We start from the raw sequence: 15522 nt of genomic DNA on the forward strand, positions 1-15522 counted from the left end.
GCAAGGAATAACGTTGAACGCAGTCAATTCCAAATCTCTGAAGTCCATATGAATGTCGGAAGATGAGAGGGATAATTCACGACAAATCAATCATTGCCCAGATAGACAAAAGCTGCACTACACTCAATATTCACTAAGCAAAGCAACATAAACAGATGACTGAAGCACAAGCTTAGTTAATAGCAGCAGTGGGGGAAACAGAATATACAAAGGATATTTTCTCTCGAACATCAAAAATGCTTCTCCATGCATTAATGTACAACATAAAATTGGCCTTGAAACACGACATATTGTGAAAAACCACTGAACAGCTTCATATTACTTTTTATAATTAATTATTCTCTGGTTACAGTTCAGTGCAAATAGTACAAATGATCTAATTATTACAGACTAAAGTTAACTGGATTGTTACATCCAGTTTCAGTCTCCGTTGCAATGGCTTTGCAGAGTGCACATTCAACAAAATCAACAATTTAATGCCATTATGACAACATGTTGCATACATGATATTTGCATTCCCTGAAATTAAGAAAGTTGAGGGATGATCAAATCAACTAATTTAAAACCACATTCAACAGAAAGAGGCTGTACAATCTCCCTAGTGGTCTATTGGAGCTTCCTGCCATCTTTCTTCATTTAGCTAACAGCATAAAGCCCTACTGCCCTTCTCCCTCATATGCTTACATATCGTTCCCTTAGCTGTATCTACAGAACTGGTCTTAATTACACTGGTACCTCTCACCACTCTCTGGGTAGAGACATCTCTTCCCAAATTCCTTTTCTGATTTGTTGGCAAATCCTCCACAAGTGCCCTCTCTTCCAAAGCATTTCATAATTTTAAAGACCGCCGTTAATTGCATTCTAAGTAGCAGATCATGGACAATATTAGTCACAGTTTCAAATTGACATGCACACTGTGGCAATAAGTGGCTAACTGCAGACACATTCTCTCTGTTCTGCAGATAACCCATTCATTTTTGTTGTCAGCATGTCAGGCACTCGCTCACTGATCTCATTCACATCTGGTCATAGATTCAAGTCTTAAAACTAGATATTTAAGTGTGGTGTTGGAACTGCCACTTCTCAGGCGGGATTTTAAATTGAAGCCCCTATCTGCCCTCTCATGGTAAAGGTGTCATGGCAGTATTTTAAAGAAGAATGGACTTTTCGGGAGTTGGGGGGGCAATGGTGGTGTCAGTTCTGCTCCTTACCTAACACTAATCCCTCAACCAACACAAAAAACAGATTACCTCGTCACTAGCATATTTATCACACAATATACTGCACAAAATTTCCTACTTACAACTGCAACTACACCTCAAAAAGTATCTGACTGACTGTAAAATGTTTTGCGATATCCTGAAATTGCAAATTACACTATAGAATGCAAGCTCTTTCCTTTTCGTTTATGGCGTTTGTTAGATTTCATGAAGATCAAACTGAGGATTGCTTTATTTAGTGATACAAAGGGGCATATTCAAGCAGGGGCTGCAGCATTCGCCACAAGGTTCAATGCTAACAATAAATGACTGTGACGTGTCGACTGCAAACCATCTTATTCTGCCAACATTAAGAGTTCATACACTGACAGCAACTATTAGAAGTGACACAACAGAAACACAGATCCAACTGTCTTCATCACAAATGCATCTTTGTTATTTTAACCCATTGCATTATGATCTGAAAAGAATCTTGTGCATCGCAAATAATTTAAAATGAAAGACTGCATCATATGTACCTTTTAAATACATTTATTTAAATCAAGTGTTAATTCTTGAATTAAATTTATGCATCCTTGAAAGACTCCTTACTGTTGCTTGTACTGGGCAAAAAAGTATCTCAATCCCTTCAGATACTTGGGCTAAAATTGATGAGGAAAACCAATGTGCAGGTAACAATCAGTATTAGTAATGTTTAACAAACATGTGTTACTGATTATGCATACAGGACTGCTACAAACAGCCATGGGTTTCTGAACAGCAGCAGTCAAAAGTTAGATCCCTGAATGCTACAAAGCTGAAAATGTTCTGTAATGTATAATGTAATGTATAAATTTCATGCTAGACTCTCATTCCATCAATATCACCCTCCTTCAGTGCACAAAATTCATGTGAACATATCACAGAATCGTTATGGCACAGAAGGCAGCCATTTGCTCCATTGTGCCTATTTCAGTTCTATTACCTCATGCCAATCTCCTGCAGTTTCCCCATATCCCTGTATATCACTTTGATCCAAATAATCACCCAAAGCCCTCTTGAATGCGTCATTTGAACCTGCCTCTACCATATTTGCAGGGTGTGCTCTCCATACCTTAACTATTTGCTATGTGAATACGTTTTTATCTCACACCACTCATTTCATTTGCACATCACTTTAAATCTATGACCTCTGCTTTTTCAAGTGCAAACAGCTTCTCCCTGTCTACTCTATCTAACCGACTCACGATTTTGAAAACCTTCATAGCAATGTCCTCACAGCTTTCTTCTCTTCAAGGAGAGTCATCTGTGTAAAATCTGTCTACAAAAATAGATCTCGTTCAGAGCAGGTATGTACATGCACATTTGTTCTTCCAAGTATTGTGAAGCTGATATTTGCATGAGCAAAGTAATGGAGAATGTGTACTGAGGGGCCAACGAAAGTTCCCATAACCTAGGACTCGTTCGTCAATGCCTCGAAGCTGCAAGTGGTTGTTAATTCTCTAATTGAAATTCACATCAAAAACCTTGTTCAGCACTCAGTGTAGTTCTCCTGCAGCTTGACTGAAGCTCACCAAATTTCAGCAATGTCAAATTGGCTTTTATTGTCTGAAAGTGCCAATATCACAAGTCTTAGTGGAAATCTCGAACACTCCCCCTCAAAAAGTTGCTGAGGCTGTCAAAGCAAAATCTCAAACCTAAAACTCAGGAAATTTTGTTTAGCAAGGAATCGTCAATTGTGCTCCAAGTGCAGGAAACTGGAGTTGAAACATTTTTAGCCATGATCTAACTTAATGATGAAAGAGACTGGAAGGACTTATAGATTAAACCCCATGCAGAGATTTAAAATGCTGCCAAAACATTGTCATCCTCTTACTTAAATCCTTATAGAAATCTATTCTGCTATTTTAAAATGATTAACTACAGCTGCTTAAACAGACAAGAAACTTTTGGAGGAGTATGTAAATGGATTTCAGTCTCTGAATCTGATGGAAAAGCCTAAGGACAAAACATCTTCATAAACCTGCTGCAGAGACCCTGAACAATACAAAGTAATACTAATTACATCACCCAGCATATGAAAGGAGTTCATTTTAAGTTTACAAATAGTACCAAAGAATACAGTTTTCCTCTTAAAAATACTTCGTAATAGATTTCATCGAATTAAAGCCTACTTCTTTTGCCAATCTTGATATCTCATGTGAGTTGACGTTACATTTTGTTTATAATTGATCCCAATGCCACAATTTTATTTCAACATGAACTTACAAGAAAATTTCATCAGGTCTGCAATCTCTACACCTTTGGTCTACTTGCTATTTTACAGACAACACAACTTAAGCCACATCCGGATCAAATTCTTCTCTATCCCAATTACAAGCTTCATAAGCATCAATGTTATGAAATTGGTCAAAAGCAATGTTTTCTGAAGTAGAAAATTGACGTATCTGGTTATATCACAAGTCCTTCATCCATCTGTGACCTTTGCACTTGCAGTCATCACTGATGCAGTGTCTCCAGTGAGATGAAATGTTTCAATTTCACTTTCACAGCACACTGCTGAGCCTAGCTCCGCAAAGACAAGTTTGCAAGTTCATCAATTCTGCAGGCAAAGCACCAACACAGAAGACTGAGCTGTCGTGCTCTGCTTATCCAACGATTAAAAAAGCATATTTTCCAGTTGAAACATCCCTTGTCAGAATAACAGAGCAAGCCCACTGAAGGAGATACCTTAAGTGTACACTGATGTCAATTGATTAAAAATGGAACAAAATTATTAAGTCCTAAATCTCTTTCATAACATGCTTTATCATTTTATGTCATTATTAGTATTATACTGCATTGCCAATAAAAATGCTTCTAAATTTGTGTGATTAAGATTTATCAAGTTCCAATTTAAGTGATAATGCATGAGTTTTACTAAAATTTTGTCAAAGCCTTTTGCTTTTTTTATACAAACTTGCAAGACTCTCTTTCTAAACTTCTGGAATAACTGCCTCCTTTCCATTTTATGCCATGAGGCAAGAGAGCTCACAGAAGCTCCAAAGAATGCTGCAATAACAACAGCTGAGCTGGCTAAAGTAAATTTTCAAGCTCGTGGTAAATCCTCACTCATGGACTATATAACGACCATTAAATGAACTAACAGTCCAAACCTTCCAATTTTTGTACATCTGTCCAGTGCTTTAAGTTTTGTTTTGTGTCATCCCTCACATTTTCTGTGGCCAATGAGGGCCAAAACAACAAAACTTTTCAGGCCTCAAAAAGAAGGCACAATCAATTAACGTACACAAACAGACTATTCAGCCCATCCAATAAGTGGTGGTTTAATCCCCATTCCAGAACCAGACGCAATATGGACTGATAATTCAGTGCAGTACTGATGGCAAAAATGATTTTTATAAAATGAAATGTTTAAATGAGTCCTGTCTTCCCACCATCATGTAGGAAGAACAAAATCTGTACAAATATTCAAGGGAAACAGGAATTGTCCTACTGTTCTGGCCAGTATATACCCCTCAACTACCACCTTTGAAATGACAGGAGATGCATCAACCTAACATGTTCTTTAAAACATTCTTTGTTCCAATCCTAACCAGACCCTGCCCACACATATTTTACCCCAGCGCGTTTATGGCTGTATCAATGCTATTTCCTGCTCTTGGACTGAAAATCTTCAAATTTGCTTTCCACTCGAAGAGGGTGGCAGAGGTGCAAAATATACTCTGGATGGGGAATGTCATTGACCATAACCAGGAGTTGCTTGGCAGCACCAAGACTGAATGAGCCGTTGCAGTCATAAGAAACTGCTAGAGTAGGTCTATGGCAAGTAATAGAAGGACAAAGAAACAGAGAAAAAAAACGTCAACCCTCACTCTCAATCTGTCTGCCACAAATAAATTGCTCCATGACAGTAGGAGTGGGGGTGACCATCACATAATCCTTGTGGAGACAGAAGTCCCATCTACACATAGAGGATATCCTCGATCGTGCTATGGGACACTACCACTGGGCTAAAATGAGATAAGTTCTGAACAGACTGAGCAATTCAAGACTAGACAGCCACGAAGCACTGAGAGTCATCAGCAACAGATTTATGCTCCAGCAAAATCTGCAAACTCATGGCCTGGCATAACCCCACTCCAGCATTATCCACAAGTCAGCAGAGTCACATCAATTAAATGAAGAGTGCAGGAAAACATACTAAGAACTGCAACAGATATATCTAAAAATGAGGTGCCAACCTGATGACCTTGCAACATAGGATAATTTCTGCATCAAACATCATAGGTGTAGACAGAACTAAGCAATTCCACAGCAAATGCATCACATCAAAGCCCCATTGTCCTGCCACATCCAGTCATGAATGCTGGTGGACAATTAAACAACACACTAGACGAGGTGGCTCCACAAAAATTCCCAAGCTTATTGATGGGGGAGCCTAGCACATCAGTGAAAATGTTGAGCCAGAAGTACCAAGTGGATGATCCACCTCGGCTTCCATTCGAAGTCCGCAGCATCAGAGCTGCCAGACTTCAGCCAATTTATTTCACTGCATATGATATCACGAAATGACTGAAGGCACTGGATACTGCAAAGGCTTAGGGTCTTTCAACACTCTGGTAACAATACTGAGGAAGTGTGCTCTAAAACTTGGCATCAAGGCTACATTTGACCAAATATTGCCTCAAGGACTTGCAGAAAACTAGAGTCAATTCAAGAATCAGGGGAACACTCTCCAATGGGTGCAATCATACCTAGTACAAAGGAAGATAGTTGTGATTGTTGGAGATCCATCACCTCAGCTCCAGGACATCTCTGTAGTTCCACAAGCTTGCATCCTCCAATCAACCAGTTTAACTGCTTCATCAATGATCTTCCCACCATAAGGTCAGAAGTAGGGATGTTCACTGATGATTGCTCAATGTTTAGCACCATTCACAATTCTTCAGGTACTGAAGCTGTCCATGTTCATGTGCTAGCTTGGACAACATCCAGACTTGGGTTGACAAAGCCACACAAATACCAGGCAATAGCCATCTTCAACAAGTGAGAATCTTACCATTGATCCTTCAGGTTCAACGTCATTAATTCCAACAACAAAAATTCACTAAACAGAAACAGAACTGGACAACCTGCAAAAGCAGGTCACAGGCTCAAATCCTGTGAAAAACTCACCATGTGACTTCCTAAAACTTGTCAACCATCTAGAAGGCACAAGTCAGAAGTATGATGGCATGTTCCCCACCCCCCTGGATGACTGCATTCCAACAGCCTCAAGAAGCTTGACACCATCCAGGACAAAGCTTAATTGACAGCACACCAAAAATGTTTATTCCCTCCACCACTGTCACACAGGAGCAGCAATGTCTATGAGATGCACTGCAGAAATTCACTTAGGCTCCATACATAGTACCTTCCAAAATCACAACTACTGCCATTGAAAAGGGCAAGGGCAGCAGATATATGGGTACATCATCATCTGCAAACTCCTCTCCAAGTCATTCACCATCTTGACATAGAGATATACATCATTCCTCAGTGTCACCCAGCCAAAGACCTAGAATTCCCTCTCTAACAGTTTAGTGGGTGGCCCTACACCAAATGGATTGCAGTGGTTCAAAAAGACAGTGCACCACCACCTTCTCAAAAGCAACTAGGAATGGACAAAATAAAAATCACCCAGCCATCAACATCCGCATTACCTGAATGTGTTTAAAGATAAAAGAAAGTTCCAAACCTTCCTTCACATGTTCCATCTCAAGGGATCAACAATCAACCAATGCCAGCCCACCTCCTTCCCCAGGTTCCTTGACAATTCATCACACACTGGAAACTGATTATTCCATTCTCCCAGCTTCTGAATCTCCACTGCATCTGTTTTGAGAACACAGCCTTCAATGCTTCCAATGCATCTTTCCTTTTTCTCAAAAGGAGATAGCTCGCTATTGGATCAGATAGAATTTAGAATGAAGAGTAGACATTCACCCCTTAAAGCTTCCTCTACCTGCACTGACAGGGCCCTCAACTGTGATGATCCAATTTCTAATATCTCTTACTCCTAGAATCATTTTGGGATTATTTATGTCCTCACCTTCCAGCTCACCAGTCACCATGTTTAATTAACCATCCTGTCCCATTTCAACAATCATATACCTCTTTCCCTCTGCTTTCTTTCCAAAATTCCAAACAGACAGTTCTCTCCAAATTCTGATCAATTTTTCCAATGACCACACACTGCCCCCAACTTCCAAAATAGACTTCTCACTGCACCTTCACAAGTAAATGCAGGAAATGCAACCAAAACATATCGTGCTACAGAAATTCAGCAGGTCTGAAAGCTGAAGAGGAGTCATATTTGACTCAAAACATTAACTCTATTTTTCTTTCCACAGATGTTTCCAGAGTTGAGTTTCTCCAGCACTTTGTTTTTTTTCAGATGTCCAGCATCCACATATTTTGCTTTTAATTGAGCAGGAAATACAAGACCTGTCCCTTTTTACTTCCTTCCTTCTCAGTATCCAAGCCCAAATATGCCATCCAGATGAAAAAAGGTGTGGCTAAGGATAGCCTTAGTTATGCCTGTTCCTTTGTTGGGTACATGGAACATTCCTTGTTGCAGTCAGACTTGGGTCCCACCCACAACTCTTTCTCTGCACACTGATGACATCATCAATGCTGCTTTCCCCTCTCGTCAATTTCAATTCCACCCTACTTTCATCTTCATCTGGTTCATCTCCATCTCCTCCCTTCTCTTCCTTGACATCTGTTTCCATTTCTGGGGATGGACTGCCCACCAATATCAACGCCAAATCCAACGACTGAGTTACCTGGGCTATACATCCTCACACCCCGCTTCTTTTAAAGACTCCATTCCATTCATCCAGTTTCTCCATCATCAATATATCTGTTCCAATGATGCCAGCTTCTACAAAAGGGGCCTCCAAAATGTCCATCTCCTTCGTCAACCAAGAATTCCCCACCACCAGTGATTGACAGAGCCCTAAGCCATGTCAGACCCATTTCCCACACTTTGACTCTCACCCCTTCTCTTCCTTCCCACAATAGCAATAGGGTCCCTAGTTCTCACTTACCACCCCACCAGCATCCACATGCAACAGATCATTCACCACCATTCCTCAACCTCTCGCACATTCCTCTCTCTCCCTTGTCAGCATCCCACAGGGACCATTCCCTCTAGGACACTTCTCCTCCACTCCTAACACTTACCCTTGCAATGCAGAAGGTTTAACACCTGCCCATTTACTTCCTCCCTCCTCACTACCCAAGGCCCCAGACACACATTCCAGGTGAAACAACAATTTACCTGCACTTGGGTAGCACAACAGCACAGTGGTTAGGTCTACTGCCTCACAGTGCTAGGGACCTGGGTTTGATTCCAAACTTGGGTATCTGTGTAGTGTTTATACGTTCTCCCTGTGTCTGTGGGGGTTTCGGCCAAGTGCCTGGTTTCCTCCCACAGTCCAAAGATGTGTAGCTTAGGTGGACTGGTCATGCTGAATTGCTGTGTAGTGTCCGGGGATGTGTAGGCTAGGTTGATTACCCATGGTTATTGAGGCATTAAGGGATAGGGTAACGAGATATATCCGAGTAGATGCTCTTCGGAAGGTTGCTGCAGTCTTGATGGGCCGATTGGCCTACATCTGCACTAAAGGGATTATATGATTGTACAATTTAATCCAGTCTACTGTATTTGCTCTTCACAATGTGGTCTGTTCTACAGTGGATACTGCCTGACTGCCTTGCAAAGCACCTACATTCTGTCTGAAAAAAATGACCCTGAGCTTCCTGTTGCCTGCTACTACAACACACCACTTTGTTCCCTGGCCAACATCTGTCTCAGGTTTGCTGTAGTGTTCCAGCAAAGCTTAGTGCAAGCTGAAAGAACACCATCTCATTTTCCACTTGGGGATCCTGCAGCCTTCGGGACTTGATATCAAGGTCAATAATTTGAGTGCTTGAGCGCCTTCTCCCATTTCCTTACACCAACCGCGCACACCAGGCCTTGTTGTCACAGGGGCTACTACCACAACCAACCCTCAACAGTCCCCTCATTAGCAGCTATTCATTCTCCCAGACTGACCTAACCCATCCCTTTGTCTGCCCACCTGTTATTCTCTCTCTATGGGTTCCGTCTCCCCCCTATTGTTTACTCCTCCCCCATCTTAAGTGCATATACCAATGTTTTCCCAGCTACAATCAGTTCTGAACAAGTGTCACTGGACTCAAGCCATCAACTCTGCTTTCTCTCCACAGATGTTGCCAGACCTTCTAAGTTTTTCCAGCAATTTCTGTTTTTGTTTCAGATTTCCAACATCTGCAGTTCTTGGGATCTTTTGTTCAAAGAATGGTTCCCTTGTACTTCTTCCAGCATAGTACATTTGCTACTCATGACAGAGCCTTCTACAACGTAGGCCTAACAAGACTGGGTGACCTGATGAAGGTTTCGGCCCGAAATGTTAACTTTCCTGCTCCTCAGGTGCTGTTTGACTGACTGTGCTTTTCCAGCTCCGCATTTATTGACTCTAGCTTCTAGCATTTGCAGTCCTTTCTCTGTCCAAGACTGGGTGACCACTTGGCAGAAAAAACTAATTAATTTTACAAACCAGCTTCTTGTCACCTGACATATCAATTCTCTTATCCCATGCCAGTCTACCCCTTCTGCTTGATACCAGCATCCCCTTAGATATTTAATCCCTCCTGATTTTAGCGTTGTCAAAGACATCCCCTTTTGTTTTTCCCTCTGTACTGGCTTAAAATCTGTCAGATGTCTAACTTTTTTCATTTCTGTGTTTTTCATTTCTGATGAATCATCTCAACCTAGAACATTAAATCAATTTCTCTCCACAAATGCTGTCTGACCTGTTGTGTATTCCCAGCATTTTCTGTTTCTGTTTAAACTGTTTATTTTGTTTAGATTAACTCATGCACCTCAGTAACATTTGTTAGATGAACTACTTGCAAAGTAACTGAGCGTTTGCCTACAAAAACAGGAGACTAAACCTGAAATGACACAAAACATTTTGGGAGATCTTGGTCATGAGGGTCAATACATACACAGTACAACTCAAACTCATTTACACTGTCTCGAAAATCCAGACCATCAAATTCCTTATTAAAGGGAATGTTATCAGGGCCCAACTGGTTTCCCACCAAGACATTTGACTCTTCCATGCAGACTCATGAGAATGAGGTTCTATTTAGGTTAACTACTATGTAACAAAGATGGCCTGTGCTTTATGTTCAGTGAAAACAAAATTGTAGCTTTTCTGTGAGATAACTGAACAGCAGTGAAAGATAAAGAAATGCAACTGAAGATCTTACTGCAGATAAACTACAGTTACTTTCTCAAAAATAAGTCTGTGTACAGTACCTCTCATGCAGACTTGCTGAGATGAGATCCCCTCTGAGCACAGAGTTGTCCATGTTCTCACCACCAGCACCTCCACTGTTAAAAGTATAAAGAAAAAAAGTTTTAAATTGGAGCTCCAGTTACTCTTCAAAAATATGGCTAAAACAAACAAAATTCATCTTTAGTGGCACTGGGTCTACACGATTATAAAAATCAAAAACAGACCATTGTTTTGTTAGCAATTCTGGGTTTATGATTCCATATGTCAGCAATAATGCGATTGTTTTGTTGGAATTCAGAGTTAGAATCAAAATCCACTTATGTGGAAATGCACAGAAGTACATAAGTTTCTAAACAATTTCTGCAACTACAGGGATACAGTACAGTTATGACCAATGTTCATAAGAGGAGTTGGCAAGCAAGTTATCTAAAATCGCTCCAAAGTTTTAACGTAGCATGCTGATATATTTATGAGGTGTCCAACAGATTGATGTGTTATGTCTGTGTGGAAGAAGAGAGTTGGCATGCCTTACATTTTTGTTTGGTAGTTTGCTTCTTCTTTTCAGCTTACACATTCATCTAGCAGCAATGTGAAAGAGATGGCCAAATGTCTAGATCCCTTAGTCAGTACACAGCCTCTCCAATGTCAAGTCCTCAACTGTGCCTCCTCATGATGATGCATGCAAACTGTGGCCCTCACTGCCCTAGACTAAAGCTTCAGAGATTTGAAGTGGTTTGGCTCCAGGACACACAGTACATAAGGCCAAGAACATATGGACAAATGCTGGCACTCATGAACAAAACTCCCCACAATGGGTGAATCTCTTCACTGTCTTATGCATACCTTAAGAGAGTTGAAGGCTAAGAGAGTAAACACTGTCAAAAAGTTAGGAGTAGAAACTGTAAATGAAGTGATGTCTAAATATGCCATCTTACTGGCAGCCAGGCCGGCACCAATGTAATGCTTTACATTCCTTGGACTTGACTGGGAAGGCTTGAAAGATGAACCGTAACATTTGGGCAGTCCCACATCAATTTTCCCAAGGCTTGCATCAGAAGATACTGAATTTTCGCTGCACAATGTTAATTCAACATGGTAAACAGTGATGAGTAAACATAAATTGGCACAAACGATCCTCCTACAAGATAGATTGGTATATTTGTTGATATTCTCAATGGCAATTTAGAAACCTGGTTTCACATGCTCTGTTTTTCACTCTCTCTCTATGGGTTCCATCTCCCCCGATTATCTACTCCTCCTCCAACACCATCTTAAGTGCATATACCAATCTTTTCCCAGCTACAATAAATTGCCATTGAAGAAATCTGGTTTGTACCTTCTTCATGTTTTCTATGATTTCCCATTTCCTATAATTTCCAAATTCACCCTATACTCTTGCATTCCTGAACAACTAATCAATGGAGTCAACTTCCACTATTTTAAGTAGAACGCAGTTTTGTTTTATTCCTTCATGGGATGCAGACATCACTGGCTAGGCAAACATTTGCTTTCCCATTTCAAATTGCCTTCACGAAGGTGGTGAGCAGCATCCTTGAATCATTGCAGTCCTTTGATGCAGTTACTCCTAGCGTCGTTAGGAAGGTATTTTCAGGATTTGAGTCAGTGACAGTGAAGAAACAGTGCATTATTTTGCAAGTCAGAATGGTGTGGGGTTTGAAGGGGAACATGCAACTGCTGCCTTAGATGATTAAGGTCGTAGGTTTGATAGATTCTGTCTAAAAGCCTTGGTGAGTTGTTTCAATGCAGCTTGCTCATTGGGCATCTATCTGCCACTGTCTTTCAGTGTAGGGAGTGAATCAATGTTCAAGGTGTAGGATATAGTACAATCGAATGACCTACTTGTCCTAGAAAGTGAAACAACGGAATATAAATATCCAGTCCAATCCAGTTTCTGGTCACTGGTAATCCTTTAGAATGTTGATAGTGGAGTATTCAGTGATGGCAATGCCATTGAACATCAAAGGGTAATGATTAGATTCTTTCTGGAGATGTTCTTTGCCTGGCACCTGGTGTGACACACACATGACTTGCCACTTATCAGTCCAAGCCCTGCTGCATATGTACACAGATTGCTTCAGTATCTGAGGAGTTACAAACAGTATAGAAGATTGTGCAACTTTCAGTCAATATACTCAGTTCTAACCTTACGATGGAGAGAAGATTATTGAAGCAGCAGCCGAAGCTAGTTGGGCCTCGAGAGGTTATTCTGAAGAACTCTGCAATTACGCTCTGAACTAAAAACTGAGAATGTGCTTTTAGTCAAGTAACAAAGTCTAAATCTTTAATTTTACAAACTTTATTTTGCCAAATTTAGTCAGTAATTGGTAATCTACAATTTAAATTCTGTAGGTGCTCACCTTCAGCAGGTTATTTTTTCCAAGGTTGCAGTGAAACAGCAGATTAATTAAGATCTATCCGAAACTGGATTCTCATTAAGTGAGTCAGATAGGACTGCATGTTTGGAGCATTTAGAAGTAGCCACCTGATTGCTAGTGACCACTTGATTGCAACTGACAATGAAGTTCCAGAGTTGGGCAGCTGAAGTTGTTTAGTTGCTTTTGCTTGAACAAAGCAGCTGAATGGTCAGTAGGTTTGGGGAATATTTTGAGTTTTTAAAATAAAAGTTTAATGTTCAGATCTCTAATCTTTTCTTTCCTTTTTTCCTCAAAAAAGTAGCTTGTTAGGATGAATGATATTAGTGTAAGAAGTAGTTAACTGCAATACAGTGCAAACAGCAGGGGTACTAACTAGAGAGAGTAGGAACTGCCGATGCTGGAGAATCTGATATAACAAAGTGTAGAGCTGGATGAACACAGCAGGTCAAGCAGCATCAGAGATGCAGGAAAGCTGACGTTTCGAGTCTTCAGAAATTTCTGAAGGAGGGTCCAGACCCAAAACGTCAGCTTTCCTGCTCCTCTGATGCTGCTTGGCCTGCTGTTTTCTTCCAGCTCTGCACCTTGTTATATCAGGGGTACTAACTAGATTAGTTAATTAATAAATTAACCAAAATGTAATAGAGATGGCAGGTTAGATAACATCTCAGTATGACAGAGTGTAGGAGCAGTTAGATCAGGAGTAAACACAGAGTCATAGCATCAGAGTCATACAGTATGGAAACAGACCCTTCGGTCCAACTAGTCCATGCCGAACAGAATATCCCAACGTAAACTAATCCCGCCTGCCTGCTCCTGGCTCATTTCCCTCTAAAGTTTTCCTATTCATATATCCATCCAAATGTCTTTTAAATGTTGTAATTGTACCTGTATCCACCACTTCATCAGGAACTTCATTCCACATGCAAATCACCTTCTGTGTAAAAAAAATTGCCTCGTGTTTTTTTTAAATCTCTCTCCCCTCTCACCTTAAAAATATGCCCCTAGTTTTGAAATTCCCCATCTTGGTGAAAAGACAACTACCATCAAACTATCTATACCTCTCATTATTTTATTAACTTTTATCAGGTCACCTATTAACTTCCTACGCTCCAGTGAAAAATGTCCCAGCCTATCCTTACAACTCAAACGTTCCATACCCAGCAATGTCCTGGTAAATCTCTTCTGAACCCTCACCAGCTTGATAATATCTTTCCTATAACTGGGCGACCCAGAACTGGAGACAGTATTCCAGAAGAGGCAACAATTTACAGCTCAACCAACTTCGGATCGAAGTTGAAAATCTGGAGTCCAAGCAGAAGACATTTCATGAAAGGGGAAGTTTAGTGGACACTCTGCTCTGAGAGACAGTCACATGCCTCAAATTTGGTCAGTGTAATAACGTTGTGGCTTTAAGAGGTGTGTTTTGTCCTGGTTTCTTTTAGACAGAGAGACTGGAGGACTGACGCCGAGCAGTCTATGAGAAGATAAACAACTTATGAAGCTTTAGGTGTTGTTTTAAAAGCTGGAACAATAGAAGTAGCTTGAATGGGTGTGCTCAAACTCATACCCACAGATTTATAGTTTTGATGTTTTCAGCGGCAGTTGCTGTGGGATTAAGACAAACTGGTATAAATTCAATAAAGTCAAGGAGTTAAATGCATGGCTCAAAGACTAGTGTGGGAGGAACAGGTTTAACTTCATGGGGCACTGACACCAGGATTGGGGGGGCACTGACACCAGGATTGGGTGGGAACTGATCAAGTCAGGCGGGTTTCACTTGAATCATGCTGGCAACAGTACCCTGAAGAATCAAATAACTTGGACTACAGAGATGGACTGAAGCTCACTTGTGCTGGAGAAGATATGTTGGCTTACAAAGCAAAAGTACATGGCAGTGTTGCATGGTAACCACAGTGGGTCAGAGAGGAAGGAACAGAGTCTACAAACAGAATAAAAAGCTGAAATGTAGTCAAGAAGTAGAAAGAACAGTTTTTTAAAAAAGCAAAATTAATGCTCTTTACATAAAGGCACATATTTGGGGGAAAAAAATGAATCAAGAGTAGAAATAGAGGCTAGTGGGCACGATCTTATAGCCATTATAGAGACATGGCTACAAGGCGATAAAATCTGGAATCTAACTATTCAGGCATGATGTCTTTCCAGAAGGACAGGAAGGACAAAACAGATTGTGGAATACCCTTGTTAGCGCGAGATGGAATACATATATTAGTAAGAAATAGTCTTGTTCAGAGGCTATGGATTCCAAATGGTTACCCATTTAAGAAACAATAAGGGATGACGAAACTGGGAGTAGTCTATGGGCTCCCTAACAACAGCTGTCCTGCAGGGCATTGAATAAATAATATGATAACGGGCATATAAAGACAGCAACATATTATTCAGGGACGACTTTAACTCTTCAAGTAAATTGGGAAAATCCCATTGGCAGAAGTAGTTATGATGAAGAATTCATAGAACGTATTCGGAATAGTTTCCGAGAACAAGATGCAGATCCAACCGGGGATCAGGCAATTTTGGATCTTTTAAATTATT

At 40.6% G+C, this 15522-nt stretch overlaps 1 protein-coding gene across 1 annotated transcript in view; it reads right to left on the reverse strand.

Annotated features, from left to right (window-relative positions):
• klhl13 (kelch-like family member 13) overlaps positions 1–15522 on the reverse strand; it is a 234681-nt gene that overhangs the window by 161631 nt on the left and 57528 nt on the right. Inside the window, exon 2 of the mRNA XM_048604950.1 lies at positions 10594–10668. Within this exon, the coding sequence (XP_048460907.1) occupies positions 10594–10646 (53 nt within the window). The 5' untranslated portion in view covers positions 10647–10668. The remainder of the gene's footprint in view (positions 1–10593; positions 10669–15522) is intronic.

The sequence above is a fragment of the Rhincodon typus genome, chromosome 14, assembly GCF_021869965.1.
Source record: "Rhincodon typus isolate 14 chromosome 14, sRhiTyp1.1, whole genome shotgun sequence".
Lineage (NCBI taxonomy): Eukaryota > Metazoa > Chordata > Chondrichthyes > Orectolobiformes > Rhincodontidae > Rhincodon > Rhincodon typus.